Genomic DNA, 24,305 nt, shown 5'->3' with positions numbered 1-24,305 from the left:
ATGCGCCATATTGGCAGTCTCCTCCATCTCACCAAGCGTCGAGCATGCATGTCTCACACCGGTTATTGAGGAGATATCTGTAAATATTTACAGCCACCTGCGAGCCGAAATACAACACTATGGAGGCCGTCAAAGCCTTTAACAATGAGGTTTGTTTGAAACCCTTGCAGAATTTTCATAACAGTGACAGCAGAAAATGTTGTCTGTTCACATTTGCGGTAGCTAGTTAGCCATCGTTAGCATCTAGTAGCAGAAAAGGAGAGGGAGGGCATTCTCGGACAAGGCCGCTGTCTGTGCACAATAATACAGGGGCAACGTTAGGCTATTCAGCGTCTAATCCCAGTGAATTGTCCAGACTATAGCTGTGAAAACTATGTTTCTTAACGCACACCGTGTTATGTTGCCAGTCCACGAGTAAAATTTTCATCTGTCTAGTGTGAAGCTAACGGTAACTAGCAAGTTAGCTACAAGTTAGCAAACCCGCCTCAGTTGCGTGATAACTTGGTAAGGTGGTTAAACATGGATGTGGAGAAAATACTCTCTCTCACCGCCACTTTTCCCAATAATTATGGTAACTGTATGTAATCTAAGTGTGACTGAATTAGCGTTAGATTTCTGTACAGTCGCACAGTATTGTAAAGACTGGAGATAACCTAGCATATTCAGACTGCTAGGTTAACCGCTAGCTACCACAGCTAGTAGCGCAACCATCATCTGTCTGCATTGACACTAAAATCTGGGAGACTTTTGGCATAATCGGTCTCAGTGCTGGCCTAAATATTCATTCAGTTAACGAAAACGATCCGTCAGTGATCGCTATCAATTATTGAATGGTTATTTCATGATTGTATCAAAGCATTTGATCTGAGGCAGATACATACTCTCTACATTGTCTCATAATGAACTTAGTGACTCCCTGACCACTTACATATCCACAGTGAGGGTTTTGCAAATGGTGAACCAAGCTTGCAGACAACAAGGAAGGATGCTCTGGAGTACAGCTTGTTCATATGATCCTTGGAATATGTATTAGTATTTACACCGTGTGACAAAAGATGTCCTCTCTTGTCTCGTTTCATCTTTCAGCTGTACTCATTGAATGAGTACAAGCCGCCCATCTCCAAGGCCAAGATGACACAGATCACCAAGTCCGGAATCAAAGCTATAAAAGTAAGTATGTAGTAAGAAAGGATGAGGCAGGTAATGGGGAAGAAATGCTCGTGAAAGGGAATTCCTCTCTAATTCTTATGTTAAGACAAAGACCAAAGGGATAAGTCCAGATATGTTCTATAATAAATTGTAATAAATGAGAAAACTACATTACGTTATGTCCCACAATGCAAGACAATCTTGTAAAAATCATTTAAAGCATCTAAGTACTATCTTATTAACTAACGGTTACATTTTGGTTCTTGAATGACTAAAATCAAGCAAAAATAAAAAAGGCTAAATTCTCAAATGTAGTCTCTGCTGGCTGATGTCAGTTATACAGCAACACTGACATCATGATGCCAGTGGCCGTGTGTCCTCATTTTACTTTTTACAAGCTGCTAATCATCTGCATATGCCAGTGAGTGGATCCATTACTGAGCAGCATCAGCTCAGATAAACTCATCCACACAACCGGTCTGATCTAGTACTTTGTTTTTGAAATCCTATACTCCCTCTGTGAATACTTCTGTGCAATAATTAGGAATAAATTATTCCTTTTTTTTAGTAACAATTAAATTATGCAGACTTCATCAAGACTGAAAGGCCCGTGTAAGCATTTCAACCTCTGATGACTATAGCTTTTCAGAAATACTTGGGAAAATTGTGTCACTTAAAAATAGTGCAAATGCACGTTGCTTCTCAGGTATTGCTTTATATGGTCTGTAAAGCCACAAGGTTCAAAGTGATGTACTGAAATTTTTGGTAATTTCCATATGGGAAACTCATGCAGTGTCGTACTATGAACAAATAATGTCGCTTACCGTGGTTAATATGTGTTTGTGTCATGAGGCTGAATTTAAAATCCTATGGGACAATAATTTTGTGGTGTCTTAAAATCAGAAAGCTAAACTAGAATGTCAGTAATTTAATATTTTGTTTACTGCAAAATTTACTAACACCAAACTGTATCTAGGGTTTTATGTATTTTCAAGAGGCGTTATCAGAGCATAGTGATGCAGATCACCATGTGATGGTCTGGCATATTCACGTGCTGATTGGAGGATGGTCTGGGCAAACTGGCAATAAGCAAAAGTGGATGTTGCCAAAAAGGACATTTGAATGTGTGCTTATTGCAGTAAATGGTATTAAAACTGAACTGCCATACAAAAACTTTGTATTTTTGATCAACTGTAAAGCAAACAAATGCACTATTTTGCATTATAAGTCCATTAGCTGTAGTTATAGCAGGTGGCATTTTTCACAGCATTTTGACTTTTCACTAGGAAAGTACAGATGTTTCTAATAACATAAATAAGCCATTATTTTGTGACAGTAGACAAACATAGATACTCAAAACTAGCCGCTATATGGATTTTCATTCATTATTCATTTCATTATTTACGTGTTAGCATGCTTTTTCATAGTGTGACAGATCAAATCTCAGTACTTCTTTCTGATGGGGCTTTCAGACACAATGTGACACTGCACACCACCACAGCAGTGTGATGCTGCGTCATACACAGAGCCCGTCACCCGACGAGCTTTCACATCGGGTGGCGGTGGTAGACTCTCGCTATAAACAGTTTTCTGAACAAATTGTTTTGTCTGAAAGGCCCACAACATTACAGTTAACTAATTGTTTTAAATGGAGCTTGATGGCTCTGCTGATAAACTACAGCTCTGATAGGAAGCCATTCTAGAGTCTCACTGTTAAGTTAGAGCTGACGAGTTGATTTTGTGCAGGTCCAGCAGTATCTACACAAACAAAAGAAGCAAGAGTGGAATTATTTGAGCATTCAAGGGTGATTTCAAAAATCTTAAACTCTGTTACAGTATGACTCAGTTATGATGCAATTAATTTGAAAGTATTAAAATACTGTGCCTACACAGCATCAGCTTCTATCTTATGTCCGTGTGTACACTGAATGCGCTCAGCCTCAGTACTGCTGTGTGGTCGACCGTGCTTTGATAGCTCCTTGAGCTCAATAAAATATCACTGAAGTCAGATGCTTGGGGTTGTGGTTATGAATGGAAATCTGGAGTGAAATGTGAGTCGTTAAGCGGCCTGTGTAGACAGCTATATTGATTTAAATAGAAACATATCTGTTTTATTAGACATTCGCGAGACACTAGACTGACAAACACAGCTGAAACGCATCCTGTGTAAAAGACAGTCATGCAGTACAGCTATCATTAGCAGTGGCTGCACCTTATACAATTACAGAAAAATCGGTTTACAGTTGAATGTTGTGATTGGGTTTTAGATTTTCAGTTTTATATATATATTATATATATTGCATATGCTTGACCTAATTTCGCTGGTTAGATTTTTTTGTAAACTCTCTGTAACATGACACCTTGAATATCTTTTAAAGGTTTAAATTTAACTTAAAGGATCCTGTCACCTAGTATATTGCTCAAATCTTGCAGATGGTCTTACTGAAAATGCTGCCCAACTGGGGAACCATTTCACATTAGTGTCTGTGTAAACAAAAAAAAAACCAAAAAAAAAAAAAAAACCAAAAAAGTGACACAACTAGGGTGTGTTTAAGTGGAAAGCCCAAGTCGGTTCAATACAGGCCCATCTCAGAAGACCTGTTTTATTCTGGGCCTCTGGTATTGTCCTGAGCTACAACTAAAACTATATTTGGGGAATGTTGTCCCTCTTTTCCTTAGTTTGATGTGTGTGGTTTTTAAGTTATTATGGCCAAGGTTTCCCCGTTAACTGGGATTATGTAATTTGTCTCCAGTATTTACTTTACTCCAGTGGCTGGCTTCCTTCACCGTGGGCCTATTAGAAGCCTCTCAGAGAAAAAGTCTGATCAACAATCACTGATCAAGTCTCTATTAACATCCATGGTTTTAGTTCACCTGAAGTGCAAACCTGATTAGTGTTTTTTTCTGAGATGCTAAAGGCCAAGGGTAAAGACATTTTTGGAACAAACCGTTGTTACTATTATCGATTCATTATTATTATTCTTGTTAATATATGTTAATTAAGATCATTTAAAGGCCTGAGCACACAAATCAAGGACACCAGCCCTTAACGCTAAGTCCTCTGATGATGTATTTCCTTGTCCTGTTCTATACTCTTGTTTCTAAAAGAACTGCTGTGCTTTTGGTGTTGCTGTGCCTTGTGCTGCCTGTGAATAACACCTGTTTCCCCTTCCCTCAGCAGCTCTCCCAGCTCCCCCAAAGCACTGAAAGTGAAGCAGGAGGATGGGGTGGAGAGAGTTACAAAGAGATAAGAGAATCCCTAACCAGCTTAGGTAGGAGTATGGGTTGTTTCACAAGGAAGATGGAAGAAGACAAAAATTATTTAAACTCAGTTTGCTCCCACACACCCAGAGAGGCAGGGCTTTTTCTGTTGCCGCTGTGGGCATTGGTCCATGTTGGTTTTTGAGGTTTTGATGGTGTTTGAAGTTGAAGGTGCAGTCTTGTTCATTTTCTTCTTGAATTATCTGATGACAGTATTTTGTCTGGGTTTGGTTAAATCACTTACCTTTCGACATTTCTTGATTGTTAAGTCACAACATTTTTTCTGTGTTGTTTCGTGCTGCATGTTGATGGAGCTTGAGCAGTCATTAGTTGGTGTGGAGTTCAAATTCAATAGTTGTGAGAAGGGAAATTGACAAGTTTACCTTTGGGTTGATGGATATTCATATTCTTGTGTTGCTTTAATCCACACACATTTTAGTAATTCAATTCTCAACACACATACACACATATATAAATATATATAGAGAGAGAGTGAGCTCTTGACTTAAAATGACACTGGCAAACCACTATCACTATCACATTAATATGAGAGTACTTATTAACATGGTCATTTCATACATCCAGGCATTATCTGTTTCACAGCGCATAAATCCTGAATGTTTGTTTTGACAGAGCAGCAGTGATTCATGTCTTCTGCACACACATTGTTGCTGTATTTTTCATGTTGGCACATACAATATAGCGTGAAAGGACTTGAAGATTTCGTTCTTGTGTGCTGATCTCGGCTTTGATATTTAAGATACAATTTAAAGTGCTGATTTTAATATCAAGTTGAATCTGTCACTTTTCAAATGAACAAGAACTTAAACATTGTAAGGCAGCAAATAGGCTTACCCTTTTCCACTGCTTTTTTTTTTTATCTGTAGCATTAAATCCAAAAGGCTTTCACACATTACGTCTCAGATGGTTTGTCGTAAATACCCGTTCAGCCCAGCTGCTAATTCCCCCCCACTTAGCATAAGCCAAGAGAACAACAGTAGGGTAGTTTACTGATGGGTTGGAGATCAGAGTGACAGAGCATTTGACAGCTTTTTCTCCCTACTGTAGTAAAAGACGCAACTTAATTTGGTATTTGTTTAGTTGATTAGACACAATACAAACTTTTTTCCGCCTGTGTTTGACTATTAGTTTGATTTTTGAATACGATGTGACAGCCCTATGACAAATCCAAATGGACTCAACAAATCTTTGTTTGTGTTAAGTTATGGCAGTGAACTGTAGTCTACAGTGTGGACTCCACTTTATCTATAAAACTCAGTTTGACTTGGCCTCACCCCAGAATTCTTCCCTTTTTAACCAGTCTGACAGACTCAGACATGCTTAATGTCATTCATTTGTGCATTTTGATGTATGGGTGATAATCAGTGATGCTGTTTATTATGCACCACTGTTAACATCCATCAGGTGCACTGTCTGTGCTCACATTAGCCACAGCTACTGAGAAGGCTGCTATAAAAGAGGACATGGCTGACATTACACCATATTCTGTGTCATTCGAATAATGTGACCACAGGTGCTGTGACTGAAGAGTGACACTTGTTTTTGGACCAATCAGGTTCAATCTACGGTCACATTTCCACTAGTAGTAGTTCACTATTAGGCAGCTTGTTTTGCCAGTGTTGGCCTACTAGTGGGTGATTAAGTGTCCGCAAACATCTCTACAGCTGCATACTTCTATCTTTTTCCTTTGCGTGTTGTGTCTGTGGTATGTTCTCTGTGTTGTATGCGTCTCCCTTTACTTCTCTCCAACTAAAAGAGGAAAGCTATCATAATAACAATCTCATAAACTCTCCTCTTGAAATAAAATATTTTGTGATTCAGCAGCAATCCCTGTCTGCCCGTTACTGAATGATTTGTGCAGTTTGCAGCTTCAGGGCCAAAGTGTTATGAAATGTGCCAGACTAAATTTAAGACCAGTCTCGAAACAACATGAATGAAATAGTTAAATACTATATTGTAAGGTTACTCCTAATATTGTAACCTTACAGCTACTTCTTGTGAATCACTATTTGCATATAAAAGTATTATCAGTTTTAATCATTTGTGACTGTCCTGACACAATTTGTTTGCCTCCTAATGGCTGTTGTTGATAGTTTGACTTTGCAAGGTACAATAGGATTCAAGTGTTAAACTGAAGGTCTATACCTCCTCCTCCTCCATTGATTTTTAATATGTGTGCAAAACAATGAATTCTGTGAAGTTTGACTTGGTGGGATGTATAAAACTGTGTCAGAGTAAGGGAGCTAATCTAGGATCCGTTTTGTCTTACATCATAATTCTCTTATAGATGGTCAAAGGGACTTGGTCAGTGATTCAGAGATTAGCACAACTCTTCTTGATACTTGATAAATGCAGCATAATGTGTCCATTAAATTGTGCAGAGACTTCTCTATAATTTACCATAAGCATTGTGCCCAAGTTACATGAAGATAAGATTATTATCATAAATTCTCAAATAGTGTTCAGAGACTTAACTGAGCTCAGTTGAAGAAAGAGGATTGTATTAAGCTGTTGTTTATAATTTCCTCTCTGCTAAAAGTATATTTGATCAGATTGTAGGACAAAGCGTCCCTTTGTTCTAAAATGCGGTGTATTTGGTTAAAATCATTCCCTGGGCATACATATAAAGGCTGTGACTGGTCTGTAGAATGAGTCTGGGTTGTATGTACGTTAGAAACAGTAAAAGGTAGTAAAACTTATAAAAAATAAGCAGCTTATATTCTGGTTTATTTCCAGATAAACTTATTTTGATCCCTGATTTCTGAAGGGCACTCTGACAGCCACATCAGTGTCAGCAGCAGCACTATTACGACACAAGCTGTCAGCAGTGGTGAAGTGAATCTTTTCCATTTGTCTTATGCCATTTGTTGGCAAAACTTTAAAAGCCATGTGACTTGTATTGACATCATTTATGAACTTAGTTCCATCAAGTGTCCGAGTGAGCCAGCATGCACAGTACCAGGACTCTGGATCTGGCTCACCTAAATGGACTGCAGTTGTTTTTAATGTTATCAATTACACCTATACTTATCATGGAGTGACGATTCAAAAATGCCTGCTGTGGAAAAAAAAAAGTCTATTGATCCACCTTGTCTGCTCTCCAAAGTTTGACAGCATGTGTAGGATTGACCTTTCATTCAGGAAATGTGGATTGTTTATATCCTTGAATGTTGGTAGGTTTGGGCATCCCTGGTCGACATTTCTGTCACTATGAATAGTTAATTGAATAGAAGATTTTTGCTTTGTACAATTTTAGAGTGGAAAAAAAGGAAAGATGCACTATGCAAAAATTTTGGTCCCCCAAAAGATTTGAGCTCTCAGGTAACTTTGATCAAGGAGCCATAGCCCTAACAAGCTGACTGGGGCTATCACATATCATCTTCTACTCACAGTTATTGTTAGAAAAGGCCTCTAAGCCACTGCCCAACGCTCAGAAAATTAAAATAGTTGATCCCCACCAAGCAGGAGAAGGATATAAGAATATAGCAAATTGTTTTCAGGTAGCTGTTTCTTCAGTTCGTAATGTAGTCAGTGGAAGTCAGGTTGAGGTCTGTAAAAACCCAGAAAACGTTCAGAGAGACCTGCACATAGGTTTTCTGTAAAGGGAAATCAGAACCCCTGTTCGATTGCAAAAGACCAACAGGGTGGTGCACTGTACTACTGTGCAATGACCCCCGCATAAATATGATTTTCATGGAAGAGTCATCAGAAGAAAACATTTGCTGCCTCCTCACCACAAAATTCACCATCAGAAGTTTGCAGAGGAATGTCTAAACAAGCCTAAAGCATAATGGAAACAAGTCCTGTGAACTGATGAGGTCAAAACAGAATTTTTAGTCTTGAGCAAATGTGTGTTTACTGCAAAAAGCATGCAGGATTTCATGAAAAGAACACCTCTCCAGTCGTTAAAAATCGGGAGAGGATCGATCGTGCTTTGGGCTTGTGTTGCACGGGGAATTTTTCACTGGTAGAGTGAAGAATCGATTTAATTAAATTCCAGAAACTTCTGGAAGCAAACATCATTGTCTATAAAAATACTGAAGATGAAAAGAGGTTGGCCTCTACAAAAGGATAAGGATCCTAAACACACCTCAAAATCCACAGTTGCACCTTAAGAGATGCAAGTTGGAGTCATGGACATAAAAAATAATCTGTCGATAGCCTTCAAAAGAGCAATGTATGCAAGACAGCCCAAGCATCTCACAGAACTAGAAGCCTTTTGCATGGAAGAATGGGCAAAAATCCCCCAAACAAGAAGTGAAATACTCTTCACTGGTTGCAAAAAAAGCTTTCACAGTATTGCCAAAGGGTATGTTGCCCATTTGCTTTTTTTGTTATTTTAAAACTGGAGAAGTTGAGGGGAAAAATCTTGCTTACAATATTAAAGAGATTTGTAAATGTTTAACCTGTTTAGCTTTGCGCCATAACAGAAATTTTGACCATGGGTGCCCAAACATTTGCATGCAACTGTATCTATAGATGCACATCAAAATAATGCAGTAGAGAAAGCAGCATGCTGCTTGGCAGTGAGTGAAGCGCAGTGATAGAGGCTACTGGCAGGATAGTCTTCGATAAGAAGCTGTATGGTTTACAATTTTATGGACCACACCACACCAGGTGAAGTCCAGTCTGTCTGTACCTGTTGGGCTGGAAATATTACATCTTTATTATCTTCATAAGTGCATTCTATCTGAGGACATTGTAATTCTAAAAATGGTTTCACCCACCTTCGTATCTTCAGAAGTCTGATTAGCCAGAGTAATTAAAAACACATAGGGGATTGTGTCATATCAAAATGAGGCAACAATTTGTTTTTGTTTTTTTAAAATAGTAATCTTTGTTGTGTTTGAATAGAATAATCTTCAGAGCCTAAATGATGGTTATCAAAACACATCAACCAAACAGGTGTAATGTTAATTCATGGGACAAACCCAGTTCCATTTCTTTAAAGAAATATTTTGCAGCCAAAGAATATGAAACCTTCTTTTTACCACCACTTCTTCTTGTCAAACTGTTCCCACTATGGAGCAAACTGACAGTTTGAAGTACTTAGTTATGAGCAGATCAAAACATTTCTTGTTTTTCATTTTGTTTTCATACTATGAATACTACCTACCTTGTCCAGTGTACAGACATATATTTTGAATTATTACCAACAGTACTGTAACCAGTAAAACTTAATTGTATAGATCATTAAGTCTTTTATTACTTCTTTTTTTCCCCCTTTAGGACTTAGGGATTGTAGAGATTGTTCAAGTTACAGTGCTTTTAGCTCAGAATATTAATCAACTTGAAAATGCAAAAAGTATTCAGATGGTTATAAACTGCAGTTTTTTTGTTCTGCTATATGTTGACTTGTTTATGACTAAATTTAAGACTTGTGTGACTGTTATCCCAGTCACCAGTGCAGCTTTAAAACACAGTTACATCTTTGCTTGTCTCACTTTCTCTATTTATTTGGTTACAGAGGATGTATTGATTACTAAAACACTGCAGCTACCAGACTGGCCAGGTAGTTATGCACCTGGACGTTTTCCAGCTTGTTTAAACCCAGTATCAGTAAACCTTTCAGAAATGAGCCCAGTCTTCAGATTAGGGAGAATCTCACAGGTGAGGTTGAGGAAGGATCCTCCCTTTTCATTCCATGTGCTTTTTCCCATGCACTTGGTCCTAACCGTCGCTTAAAATTACCTAACTACAAGTTCATCTAGGCCAGCAACGGGTCTGTGGATTTCTAAGGGTGAAAATTTTGCTAAACTTTGCTATTTTTCGTGGTCATTTGTTGGGCATATTTGAAAGTAAGCAGAATTGCTGAAAAGTTGTTGTTATCCTTGGCACACTTAATCAGGCTCTGCAGTATGCTACATCAGTTGCCTAGAGACAGGTCCATACTGCAGCAGCTAGTCTATGAGCATGTGTTTTTCATGTGTGAGAAGAGCATGCCTGTGCTCAGAAGCCCTGAGCTCGTGTGTGGAAGGCCAGGGGAATCGCACAAATGGATTTTATTTAAATTTAGGGTGTTGTTGTGTGAATAATTCTCAACACGACTCAGTTTTTGATTCTTAAAGTGTAGTGTGTACTGTTTAAATAACATTATTAATTGTTAATAAATATTTTTAATATTTATGATTTGAAAATAGGCTTTTCAAGGACCAACAACAAGTCGATTCCCCATCAGCAACTACTGCTTTTCTCATTTTCTTACCTGTACTGTGACTTAGTGTGTTTCAGGGTGACCCATTGTCACTCAATAGATTTGATAAGTAAAGACATTATTACAGCTCAACTCATTATTTTAATAATTAGAGTTTTATTGGAGGCATTTTTTATTTCACAGAATAATATTTTTTATTCTAAAATGCCCTTTGTCAAATGTCTGTTATTCCATAATGGCATAATGCCCAATATTTCTGGTTACCTTTTATTTCGTCTTGTGCGTTTGACAGTGGTGTTGTCACCATCTCCTCACCTTTCAGCCAGTTACATGCACCATGCTTATAAATAAACATGGTACACATACACTGCAGCTTTACTTTTATTTAGCTACACAAGTCTGCACTTTCTGCCTGTCTAGCAGTTTAATTATCTAAGCTGAGCTTGTAACATTATTGATATCTGTCATCATTGTCACTGATATTGGGCATGATAGTGAAGAACTTCCTCTAAACATTTCTTCAGTGAGGGAGAGAGACAGTTCAGTGAAGAGCAAAAAGACAAATGTTTTTAACTTTAGTCATCGCTCCCAACAGCTTCAACCTTGCATTAGGTTACGTCTGTGTACCCAATCCCCAGATTAGATTGGATTGGCTTTTCAGATCACTTAAGCCCCAATAAATACTGATTGTGCGATCGTTTTAATTAGAACGTGTCACAACATTTAAAACACCTAGTTTCATTGTGAAACTATCATGTTTTTCCTGTAAATACTGGTCTGTCTGGAATGTCATGTGGTAATTGGCTTGCTGGGACTATTGATAGACTTCAGTTTAACTTACTTGTATCTGCTTAGCGTTAAGTTGGTTTTATTTTCTACTTATTCCAGGATCATGTTGCTAATGTTGTCATTGGGTTGGGCTCTTTAAAGAAGGTGTCTGTCATCTCTTAATTTAATTGTCTGAGTTTCAGATCTTTTCCGTGTCTACAACAAATGTTCCGTGACTACCTCTTACTAGCAGGTTGGCTGGTGCTGCTGACACTTTTATTCTTAGTCATATCTGGCTAATGGTGACTTGACAAAAACAATTTGGTCTTTGCGGGTTGTATCATATATTCTGCCACCAGTGTCATGTTTTCCTGAACGTTACCCTGCTTTTGATTGAGCTCATCTGTTTTCCAAGAGTATGCGTAGTTGAAAGCTTATTGTTTTTCAATTGCTGCATCTGCAAAGATCTTTTTTTTAAAATGGGATTTATTTGACAGTGTTGATTAAATGTTTGAGAACGCCTTTTTTGGAGGGGGGTTTAACTAAAGCATAAAAATGCTAGCAGCGTGGCATTCAGCTTTACCCATGTATTATTTATGCACTTGTTTGTATAAAAGTAATAACTGCGTTTGCAACAGTCATACAGCTCTGTCTCCGTCTCTTGTACTCTGACTCCATCTACTGGATGATAGTAGAACTTGAGCTTTTAATTAGAAAATGTTAACCCGGTACACCAGTCAGTACAAACTGTGTAGTAAAGACCCGTTGATTTATTTGCTTCAATCTAGATGCATATTGATTCAGCCCTCTTGGTCAGAATCCTTTCAGATATGGATTTGCAAGAAACAGCTGTATAACTTAGTTTTTTCTCTAATATGAAGAGGATAAATGTGTAATCCTTTCAGTGCCAGTGTATAGAGCTTAAACAAAGACATTTGTCATCCTCTATTGAAGCATGAGCTTCAATACATTTGTACATCACCATGCATGGTTTATGAACTTCAACACATCTGAGGCTGTCTAACTTGATCAGCAGTCTTAGCTTTGTTCACCGATGGACTGGCAGCAGAGTAAATGTTTGTGTTAAAGCTTCTCAGCTAGTGTCATTTTATTAGCAGCAGGGGCACAGACCATGGTAACTGTACACAGAGGTCAGGTTGGTGTTCTTGCAAGGTTCAGCTTCATCTCTCTCCATAGGCAAACATTGTGTAGACAGCCACAGAGACAGAGAGACTAAATAGGACTGGTTGTGATTATATGTCCACTGTACATAATAGGAATATACATTTCCTGATATTGACAAATGTCGCCTTTTAGCTCCATGGTAACTGTAGATAGTAAAGGTGCAACAGTGCAGTTTCTGTATAGTAGTCGCGCAAAAAAAACCCAAAAATTATATTAACTACATAAATGTATATTATGCTTTTTTGATGTAAAGTGATTTAACTTATCATACATTTAATGTTCGACATGCACAGCTGTACACCAGAGTGTGCACAGGTTAATAGATAAAAGCAGACGTTTCCATCCCCCAGGCCGTAAAGAAACATGATTTGGAAAAAAAAAACACTGCTCAATAATAGTCGGCTATTTTTGTCGTGAATGTGGCCCACCACTCCCTGTCATGCTCCTAACAACAGTATACTGTATGTTTAAGCTGTCTGCTCACCCCTCTTCTTTGCAGGTTACATTTTATTTTGTAATAGTCCTATTCAACCAAACACAGCATGGATTAAATCTCGCTGTAGCTTCAGGCTCTGGCCTGAACAACATATGGAGAGTGACCATGTGTGCCAGACACTCTGGTGTTTAGAGCTGCTCACTGAATTGAGATATTTTTGCCTCTTCGCCTATTTTAATGCACACAGCTTGCATGTTTTGGAGTGAAGTCAGCGTCAGAATTAAATGTTTATTTTTGGTAGTTCAGTTGGCTCACTCTCATAAACACGAGTGAATGCTGATAAGGTTTTTTTTGCAGCAACATCCACTTAACAGGCTGCTTTTTTTTTCCTGGAAAATTTTATCCTCTATACTTGTAGAGGAAAGTCTATTATACTTCTGATGACACTTTTAATAAACTGATCTCTGGTTGTAGTTGTTCAGTTAGACTGGTGGTTCATTGTATTTTTCCATTACACCCTCCAAAATGATGAACCAGAATATAATGATAATCATTACTGATATGTCCTTTTTGGAGCCGCTCTAAACAAGGACAGAAAAGTTGAGAAGATCAAATGATATTCTATCTATTTTTACATTTCTTAATATTTTGAACTGCCAGGAGGAAACTACAGTTATCATCAGTAATCGCTCTTTCTTCACTGTCTGTAATGTGTGGAGGTTTTGATGCGGTTTATCAGAGTGTGTAGTGATGGGGAAACTGGAGAAATGTTCCAACAAAAAATAAGGAGTTTTAAAAAGAACATTCAGTAACATTCATTCACCCCAGTCATGTACCCTCTGTCGCTTTCTCACAGATTTTAACAAACCTGAGCTGCTGCTTTTTAAACTTTATCTACACTGCTGGCGTTAATTTAGCTCTGCTCTGAGATATTGCTCTTCAAGTCACTTAAGGTGTTTCCTGTTCTTTGATTCTCTTTCAGTTCTACAAGCATGTTGTCCAGAGTGTAGAAAAGTTCATACAAAAGGTGAGTTATATTTTGAATAAGGAACAACCTAACAATCAGTTCAGTTACATTTTTGGAGTTAAACCATAAATAATTGACATAAGTTCAAGGACTCTTGTGCCTGTCATGTAGTTCTATGATGTGATAAAGTCAGTTGTTTTATTTCCCTTCTTAAAATCTAAATCAGTCACAAAGGATATGAGTAGTTAAAGGCAAGCAGATGATCTTAATAGTTGTATGTTTATTCAGCTTAAATGCAGTGTTCATTCACTAATTGCTTTTGATCTGCTTGAAGTGTTACTATAGCTGCATGAATAGGTCAATCCACTATTTAAGTAATGCATAGAAAACAGACAGTAAATCCATAGATTAATTCACTGTTCCTTATAATAGCCTTACGCCAGCTGTCTATTTCTGTATCGCAGTGCAAACCAGAGTACAAGGTTCCGGGGCTGTACGTCATCGACTCCATTGTAAGACAGTCACGACACCAGTTTGGCACGGAGAAGGACGTTTTTGCCCCACGCTTCAGCAAGAACATCATCGCTACGTTCCAGCATCTCTACCGCTGCCCTTCAGATGATAAGGTCAGACAGCTTTTAATAGGTTTTGTGTTCCTCTCTGTGGCTTTTCATTTTTGTGGCTTGTCATGGTTTAATGAGAGCTGATATTGGACATTTGATATATGCCTCAGTTTTACAGGAATAGATGATTTGATGAATAGATCAGGGAATTGGCAGGGGCTTCACTTCATTGCATTTTTCCTGCTGAGGTTGCATATTTACCACATATATCTATTTGTCACATACATATTGTGTGTAAGCGAATTTGTCTTTGTCCTGCCACAAGTTTTGAAGTCTTTTTCTGTTATGTCACTGCTGCCTTTGTCTGTGTTGCTGTTTTCAGAGTAAGATAGTGCGAGTCCTCAACCTGTGGCAAAAGAATGCTGTCTTCAAGAGCGACATCATCCAGCCTCTGTTGGACATGGCAGCAGGGATTCCTCCTCCCAGTGTCACCCCTGTCATGCCCAGCAGCGCTGCCCCGGTTAATAACACTACACCTGGTCAGTCAGAGCATACACACGTACAGTGAAACGCACATAACCTCCGATAATGTGGTCAGATAACTTGTTTGACACCACTAGGTAATGTGGTTACTTGATGTTTTATATTACAACATCTGTAACTCTGTTTATCCAGGCACCCCAGCCACGCCGGCCACTCCAGCCAACTTAGTCCAGGGTCTGCCTGACTGGGCTTCCCAGATTACCAACACAGACACTGTGGCTGCTGTGGCACAGATCCTACAGAGTCCCCAGGGACAACAGGTAAGCAAGCATGTCCACTCGATGTCTCAGTTACTAAAATGTTAAAATACTTATTCCTTATGCTTGTGAATTGCCTTTGTTGGTGACCGAATGTTTCACAACACTGTACTATCACTTGTTATAGCTGCAGCAGCTTGTACAGAGTCTGCAGATGCAGCAGCAGAAGCCCCAGCCGTCCCTGCTGCAGGCTTTGGACGCCGGCCTAGTGGTGCAGTTGCAAGCCCTGACGGCACAACTCACTGCGGCTGCTACAGCCAACAGCCTCAACCCCCTGGAGCAGAGGGTCTCCTCTTTTAATAAGGTAAGGCCGGACTCAGCAGCTCTTAGTTTCTTATTTCCTACATCATCTGAAGCCTCCTAATGTGATTATGTTGCGTCTTTGCTGCAGAAGCTCTTGGGTCCGTTTGACTTTGGAAATGATTCTGAGCGAAGTGAAGAATCTAAAAAGGACACTTCATCATCTCAGCTGTGAGTTCAGTGTGTGTTATCATCACATTGTTTTTTTTTTTTTTCTCACACATCCTAAACTAACTTAATAGTGATCCAGAGTTACGCCCCTTCACTGTATCAGCTACGTCCACCAAGTTCTTGTATCTCATTGAGCTTCTGACCACTTCCAGGCCCATGGTGTCCGAGCCTATCAACAGCTCCCTCTTCCATCAGTTAGCTGAGCAGCTACAACAGCAGAACCTGGAGCAGTTTCAGAAGCAGCTGCTGGAGCATCAGCAACACCAACAGAAGGTAGATCGCACAGACATGTACACACACACACACACAACACTCCTTTCAGCAGAACATTTTTCATGATTTATGATGTGCTGGAGCTCAGCTTGGTTTAATAGATCTTTTTTTTGTTCCCCACCCAAGTTTCACTATGACTCTACACTACATATTTATTTTCATATTGATTGATTGATTGGTAATTATCAATATATACATTAAATACTACTAATGAGGAAGGAAAATGCATTCAGCATGTTTGCGAGTAAAACTGAATTGAACCTACACAGGGTACTTTTTGATTAGAATTTCAAGAGTTATATTCAGTGTAGGACTGAATCTTATATGAATCACAAAATGTGTTTTGGTTCTAAGCAATTTATTTTTGAATCAGTAGTTTGATATTCTCCACAGCCAGCATGGCGTAGCATTTATGATTATTACACTTATGTAAGGCACTGCTGTGTGGCTGAACTACACTTCACTAGTAGTGGCAAAGGGTGTAAAGCTGCTATTTTCCACTGAACTCTGCTAAAGCTGAGGCAGTGCTGGAATTTTTTTCTGTCCTGACACCTCATTTCATTTGCTTTTGAAAGCCAGGTTTTCCACTAGTCTAACTGGCATCATGTCTGTGGCTAGAAAATCTGAAATTGCACCCACTGTACCCCTGTTTCTTTTTGAGCTTTTGCCATATTGGATAATGACCAGAAAGGCAGATAGGAGCAAGTGCTGCTGGAGTTTTAACTAACGTTACCACAAGACTTTGCAAGCTTGGGTGTTAGTGCTAGCAGTTTGGGAACACTTTCTGTACACTGGGATGGTAACATGACCTTTTCAAATGCTGGAAAAGGTTTGTCATGTTTGCCATCTTTATTGCCACTGGTTGTCTGCATATCTTGCAGCGAGTATCACTACAAATCACAGATGTTGTGCGACATGTCTTTGCCGTCATTTCTTCGTCCTGTCCGACCATCTGACTCTCCTCACAGTCGTTCATTTTTACAGTTCCAAAACGTAAAAGCATAAGTGCCTGTGTCTGTGGTATTTTTCCTTGTTTTGGCTTGACAAGTGTCAGCTACGTAACCCTACATGTGTAGCCTTATAGGGTGATTATGGTTTGACCCAAGTGCAGAACAGATACATTAAGCTAAAATTAGTCATTGTTTCCATGGGAATTTGTTCTGTAATAATTGTTGAGGTAGTTTTATTACTCAGTCCTGTTGGGAATTAAGTATCCTTAAGTTGTTTCATAAGGAAATATAATTCACCATGAACAGTCCAATCATATAGTCAGATCAACGCTTTGTTTCAAACACATCCAGTGGGCTCTAACACTAGTTTAGAAGGACTTTGGCCTAGTATGTTAGTGTCCACATACAAATGATCTTAAATCTGAAATCAAAGTGGTTTAAAAAAAAAATTGCAGGAAATGGAAACAACTGGGTTCTCATCATCATTAAACAAAGTTATCAGTTAACATGCCTAGACTTGCCCGTTTAGATTGCTATAGATCAAAGACATGTTAAAAATGTACTGCTCTTGTTTTTCTTCCAGGCCATGAGCATAGAAGGGCAAGATTCAATCTTTGGGCAAGAGAACTCTGTTGCGACTGCTCAGAGCAGCAGCCAGACACAGCTGTCTGAGCCTGAGAACAAGTTGGACGACTCCATAGACAACCAACAGCAGGTACGTCTCAACACTGCACAGAGCAGTGTTGATTTAGCTGTAGGCTCAGGTTTGATGATAATTGCTGCAGTTCTCTGCTTCATGTTGCATTGCTGTGAAGAGAGGTGTGGAAATGATAATGTCTTTGTTTAGGACATGGATCTGGACGAGGGCCCAGATGGGATGGAAGAGGAGATCTTTGAGGCGGAGGAGAAGAAGACTGTTAGCACACGCTCCAGAACACGCTCAAGGTCACGTTCGAGGTCAGCCCCTTTTCATTTCTGCAGTCTTATTTTGTGGTAGAATTTACTAAATGTGCCTAAACTGTCCAAGTGAGAGAAGCTGTGATCCTTTAGTCTCGCTAGAACAGGACTGACTATGTTGCCTTGAAGGTCAGATGAATCAGTGTAGTCACAAGAACATACTGATGACAGAACTTGAGTGTAGAGTGTTTTCATTAATCGCAGTGTGGACAGATGTTTAAATATAAATATGAGCTATGAAAACATTGTTAATGTTCAGGTATCACACCTGTATTTTACAGTGAACATGACAAAACGTCATCAAAAGGTTTTGATGTTCCATCTGTAGGTCTCCCAAGAGAAGACGGTCCAGGTCCCGCTCTGGCTCGCGGAAACGTAAGCACCGGAAACGGTCACGCTCACGCTCCAGAGATCGCAAGAGGAAGTCGTCACGGTCTTACTCAAGTGAAAGACGTGCCCGAGAGCGAGAGAAGGAGCGGCAGAAGAAAGGACTGCCTCCTATACGATCTAAGACTCTAAGTGGTAAGTGGAAGTTGTCCTTAATTGTCTGTTTCCTGCCGGTGCTTTTACTCTGATGAGTAATGTTATTCCCCCTTCTTTACCTAGTGTGCAGCACAACCCTGTGGGTGGGCCAGGTGGACAAAAAGGCAACTCAGCAAGACCTCACTAATCTGTTTGAAGAATTTGGTCAGATTGAGTCTATCAATGTAAGTAGACCTCTTTCCTCGCCAATCCTCTAATTTAGCTGCAGCATGTTAAGCAGTTTTTTTTTTTTTTTTATCATCAGAAACTGTTAAGTGAGCCTCAGTCTGTCATTACCATATTGTGACCTTAAGCTGCAGTTAATGGTCTGCCATTTTTCTACCACTGTTCCCCTATACTTTTCAGTTCTTTGTCATGTCTCCATTTTACACATACTCTTCGACTCGCTTTCTCATTTACACATTTCTCATTATCAGACAATTCTATGGTTATTCTCATGTCTTGTCCGGTAACCGTTCCTTTCTCCGATGTAATGTAATCTGTGTGTGTCTCTGCAGATGATCCCTCCAAGAGGCTGTGCCTACATCTGTATGGTCCACAGACAGGATGCGTACCGTGCCCGTCAGAAGCTCAGCACCGGCTCCTATAAAATTGGCTCCAAGATCATAAAGGTGCACATTGCCTTTATAATTGGATTTATTGTATTCTCATTCTCCTTGCGTTTTTTTCTAATGTAATTTTCCATTGACCTTCAATGGTGTAACCTCAGAAGCAGTTTCGCTTTCCAGGCACATGGATCCTTGTATGCTTTCAGAAATTACTCTTTCTTGACCTTCGTGTGTGTGTGTGTTTGTGTGTTTGTGTGTACATCTGATCCAGATTGCGTGGGCCCTGAACAAGGGAGTAAAGCAGGAGTACAAGCAGTTCTGGGACGTGGACCTGGGTGTCACCTACATACCCTGGGAGAAGGTGAAGCTGGATGATCTGGATGGCTTTGCTGAAGGAGGAATCATTGACCAGGAGACCGTTAATGATGGTGACAAGAAACACTTCTACTTATGAACTCCTTTTTTTTTTAACACAAATACTAAGTGTGTTGATTCAGTAGCAATGATTGTTTAAATAGAAGTAGGAAAGGCAAGTTTATGCACAGATGATAAAAGCCTAACACAGATATCCAAACACAGACACTTCTTGGCATTTGATCACGTAACTGGATTTGTTTTCTACCCCATTCCCTCAGTTTGTTTTGTTATGGTAATGCCCCAAATCTTTTAAGAAATCCCATCAGGAACCCCCCACCCTGAAAGGAACACAGCTACACTCCCTAATCCAAAAAAAAAAAAGGAGTTGGATCATAGTTTCAGAATTTATTTTGAACGGTCTTTTTCTGCAGAGTGGGAAGCAGCCAAGAACACTGAGCCAGCGAAGGAAGCTACGAGTCAGCCTGCAAACGCCGAGACTACAGCAGTATCTAACACCCAGACTGAGACGTACAACCAGGTTACCATGATGCCTGTACAGGTACTGGAGAGGATCTGTTGTAATCTGTGGGCAGATTGTAAACAGTACAGTGCACATAGGCACTTGAATATCATCTAGATTTTATATCATCTCACATCTTGTTTTTTAATGTATTTCTATTGTTTATTTATGAGTGAAAATACATGTTTCTTTTGCAATAAGTAGGAGTCTTACCTGTTTTTTTGCATATACACTCTCTCTCATCCAGCTGCCAGTTGCTCAGGCTGTTCCCGGCGCAGTAGGTTTGGTGCCGCCCACCTTCCCTGTCACCATGAGTATGCCCCCTCCAGGCTACGGGCCGCCACCACCCTTCATAAGGGCTGGCTTCAATACCTCACAGCCTCCGCCAGGTAAATGACGCAAACAGTCACGTATAGATCAGATCCAGAGAAATTCACAAGCTTACACAACATTATTTTCTGTTGTGCAGGTTTTATGCAGGCAGCACAGACAGCAGCCATGGCCTCAGCAACAACTTGTAAGTATTTCTGACATGCCACTCCTTTAACTAATAAATGCACTTTAGATTTGAAAATTGGCAAAGTGTCTTTTCTGGTCATTTAGTTGGTATTTATTATTTTGGATTACATTTCTTGTCTCTCCTGTACTCACCGACAGCTCTAGTGCAGCCTTCAGTGGCCTCCAGCCAAGAAGCTGTCAAGGAATCACCGTTCAGTGCTATGATCCCACCGACCAGCACCATCCCTGGCAGCTTTATGCCCTCAGCCATCCCTGGAGCCGGTGTGTTCAACCCAGTGGGAGTCCAAACTCAGCAAGCCGCCAGTGAGAAAACGGCTCAGTCTGCAGAGGGATTGGATGCTGCTGCAGAGCTCACGCTGCAAGGTGAGGCACTGCTAATGTGATTTTAAGTGAAAGAGACTATAAGTGTTGTCTTTTTAAAGTGTTTATATTCAGTCTTATAAAGGTTATTTGTGTTTGACCAAGAAGAATTTTTTTCATTTATTTCTGTCTTTTGTGCTTTGTCCTCAGGCATGCAAAATGCAGTGCGCAGTGGGATGGGTCTCCTTGGCATGCACCCTACAGCCTCTCTCACCCACCCGCTGCATCAGTCTGGTCTAACCGGTCAGAGAATGCCTGGCCTGTTGCCTCTAGATGTGCGACCTGGCCTCCTCCAACCGGGGGCTGCAGCTCGCTTCCCACTCCTCATGCAGCAGGGCCCCGCCCAGCAGGCTGCTGGCCTCCTCGACAGTTCTCTCCAGGCTCAAGCTCGTGCCAGGACTCCCTTCCCTCAGATGGACCCCTTCAACAGGGCCCCGAACCTTACCAATGAAAATTTATCCAAGACAGAAGATGAATCTTCCTCTGGTGCTGATGAGGGCAAAGACCAGGACTATCGCTTTCCCCCAATGGAAAAGCAGAGCACAGGCCTTTTGAGGACCCCTCCACCAGAGCATAGGGAACCCCTTGGAGGTGGAGCAGGAGCAGCAGGAGGAGGTGGAGGAGGCAGGCCTCCCTTACTCCAGACCCCAGGGACTCCGCAAGCCAGATCCAGCCTAGTGGGACGTCTGCAGGCTCTTGCAGGCTTCACTCCTGATAACCGGTGGAACCAGGCCAGAGGGGACTTTGATGAAAGAGATGGCATGCGTGGAGGCCCACAGGCTTCTGGCGGTCCCAAAGGCTTCCAGGAGGAGCGCCCTGCACCTGGGCAGAACTTCCCCAACCGCTTTGACAGCCGTCCTGGGACAGCAGGAGGAGGAGGAGGAGCTGGGGTTCCTGGAAATGCTGGAACTGCTGGAGGGCCACAGGCCTGGAACCGAAGTGGTGGTGCCACGGCTTCTTTTGACAGTGAATTACATCAAGACCTAGATGACCGAAGACGCCCATGGGACAGGCAAAGAGACCGAGACGAAAGAGATTTTGACTTCAGGAGGGAGGTGAATGGTAACCGCCACAGCCGTGAGAGAGAGCGTGACAGGGACCGTGAGAGGGAGAGAGACAGGGAGCGAGGCCGAGATCGCAACAGGGAGCTTGAACGAGACAGAGACCGTGACAAAGAGAGAGACCGCGAGAGGGAACGTGAACGTGGGGGCTGGACACCTCTTCTTCCTCTTCCTACACCTCTACTTCCAACTCCACCCCTTAATCCTAATCTGACCCTGAACCAAGGCAAACTGCTTGCGCCACTCAAATTGAACCCCCAGATTCAGCAAAGATTCCAGTCCCCACTCCTGCCTCAAGCTCAGGCCAAACCTCCCCTCATGGGTCTGAACCAGCAGCTGCCTCAGGTTCAGATCAAGTCTCCACCTTCATCACAGAGCCAGGGAGCTACGCCTGAGTCCCAGCCAGAAACCCCAGCTCCGTCTGAGACACCTCAGACGCAGTCTCCACCCTCAGCCCAATCACCTGACCTGTCACCTGACAACAAGAGTCAGAGCCCGTTGACTGAGGCTCCCTCCCAGGCCAAATCATCACCCCAATCTGAGACCCCTCCGCAGACAGAATCGCAATCCCAGCCCATGGCCCAGTCCCCCTCCAAGACCACTTCTTCTCCAGACACTGAGACCCCAATCCAAGTCTTACCTTTGGTAGAGGCGTCATCCCAGGACTCACCTGTGGCCTTCACACTAGTTCCCAGCTCCCCTGAAGAGACGTCTCTCTCTCTGGAGGAGCAGGAAAGCCCACAGAAGGATGAGGAGGAGTCACAAGAGAGGGCCTCCTCGCCCCAGCCCCAGTGGGTCAACGGACCCGGGATGGACAATAGCAGTGTGGCTGAACCCACACCCGAGGCTTCGCCTGAGCCCACTCCAGACCCTTCCTCTGATTCTATGCTCCCTGAAAGTGAACCGGAGCAGCTTGCCTCTCCTAAGGACGTAGACAGTGAACAGAGTGAGCCCATGGAGGAAGCTGCGAGTCAGCCAGTGGTAGACACTGTCACAGACACTGAGGGGACATAATCATCACTCAGTAGGTAAAAGATCATTTTGTAAAGTTGTCTCTTCTTCTCTGTACTCATGTCAGCAAACCACCACCACCACCACCACACGGGACATGACGAATACTGACTCACATCAGTTATTGTCTTATAACCAATAACAAATGATTTTATCTCTCACAAATACCAGTGTACTTAAATAGAAGGCTCGTTAGGTGATTTATTGATAGAAATTTTGTTTGTATTTTATTTCCTTTTTTCCTTTTTTAAGTTGTAATGCCGCACCACCCATTTTAATTAATTTTATCGAATTTTAATGGATTTTATCGACTTGCCTGCCAAAATGTTTCAATTGTATATGAGGAAAAATAAGCTTTGACCTTCCTATGGAAGAGAGTAAGAAATCCTGGCTGTTCAACAATGGATTGAATACATTTTAACTCAGTACTTGAAAACGGCAGTTGCTGGCCCCATTTCTGTCTCCTCTTCTTTTAAGATGCTGCTGCAAAGTTTTCAATGAATGCTTTTGTGGTGTCCTACAATGCTTTCTGTTCCTGAGCAGAACGAATAGCCTGCATACGGTGAGACCAGTACAGCTGCTTTTAATTGGGAAAAATGAACATTTTTAAAGTGAAAACATGAAAATGTTGTATCCCCAAAATAAATGTGTGTAATTTGTTTTTAATTATACAGCGAACGCAAACAGCAAATGACATGCCAGGGGGAAGAAAAAGAAAATGAACAGAGGGATATTCTCATGTCGGGTGCATATTGTTTTAGTTTGAAATAAACATGCTTTGTCTGTTTTAAAACACATGCTTTAGGACTGTTTTCTGACCCAGGACCGGTGGAAACTAAGACTGCTTTTACAGACTCGTACACATTGTGTGCTGTCACTTCAGTCGATTTGATGTTCTCGTAACTCAAGTTGCTGCTATACCATCCATCCACAAAGCACTTTGTTGGATGCAACCGTGGGACTTGTAGTTTTTTAGTTTCTGATGACTTCAGCCTGTATGTTTCCCTAAGCTTTTGCTGGGTGACTGTTGAGGATGGGATTGTGCCTTTTTTTGAATGGATTTGTCGTTCATGACGCTTCCCAACACTACTGTGTGATGTACACCAGACTGTGCGTGCAACTCGGTTTCAGACGGCTCTATGAACAGAATGCTACCTGCACAGAATTGACTGGCCTACCGTTTGAATGGTAGCTGGGCAGTTTGTACAGCACTCACCTAGAGGAGAACAATTATATACTCCATCGTTCTGTGCATGCAGGCCTGTAGCCATGTTTTAACCTTCCTGTCTCTCTTCATTTCATACTTGTAGTGCTTTTCTGTTGAGACATACTACTAGAAATCCATAGTCTGCTGTTCTCTCAGACCAAATGTCTACTACAGGAGTTGTGATGTTGAATAAAAGTTGAAGGTGCATCAGATTTTCACCGCTC

General features: G+C 41.0%; 1 protein-coding gene across 1 annotated transcript; it reads left to right on the top strand.

Moving 5' to 3' along the window:
• The first annotated feature begins 10 nt into the window (after positions 1 to 10).
• On the top strand, positions 11 to 24,293 carry scaf8 (SR-related CTD-associated factor 8). Its single transcript, XM_041059928.1, has 20 exons — positions 11 to 149; positions 1,087 to 1,170; positions 13,957 to 14,001; positions 14,406 to 14,567; positions 14,887 to 15,043; positions 15,180 to 15,307; positions 15,432 to 15,608; positions 15,696 to 15,775; positions 15,928 to 16,048; positions 17,582 to 17,713; positions 17,846 to 17,955; positions 18,284 to 18,477; positions 18,562 to 18,662; positions 18,996 to 19,109; positions 19,318 to 19,474; positions 19,835 to 19,962; positions 20,171 to 20,312; positions 20,393 to 20,440; positions 20,581 to 20,805; positions 20,953 to 24,293. Exons 1-20 carry the CDS (start codon positions 120 to 122, stop codon positions 22,875 to 22,877), a joined length of 4,260 nt encoding a protein of 1,419 aa, XP_040915862.1. The 5' UTR covers positions 11 to 119; the 3' UTR covers positions 22,878 to 24,293.
• The last annotated feature ends 12 nt before the right edge of the window (positions 24,294 to 24,305 follow it).

Source organism: Toxotes jaculatrix, chromosome 17 (genome assembly GCF_017976425.1).
Source record: "Toxotes jaculatrix isolate fToxJac2 chromosome 17, fToxJac2.pri, whole genome shotgun sequence".
Classification (NCBI taxonomy): Eukaryota; Metazoa; Chordata; class Actinopteri; family Toxotidae; genus Toxotes; species Toxotes jaculatrix.
The sequence above is the reverse complement of the archived record's forward strand: the minus strand, read 5'-3'. Positions and strand labels throughout refer to the sequence as shown.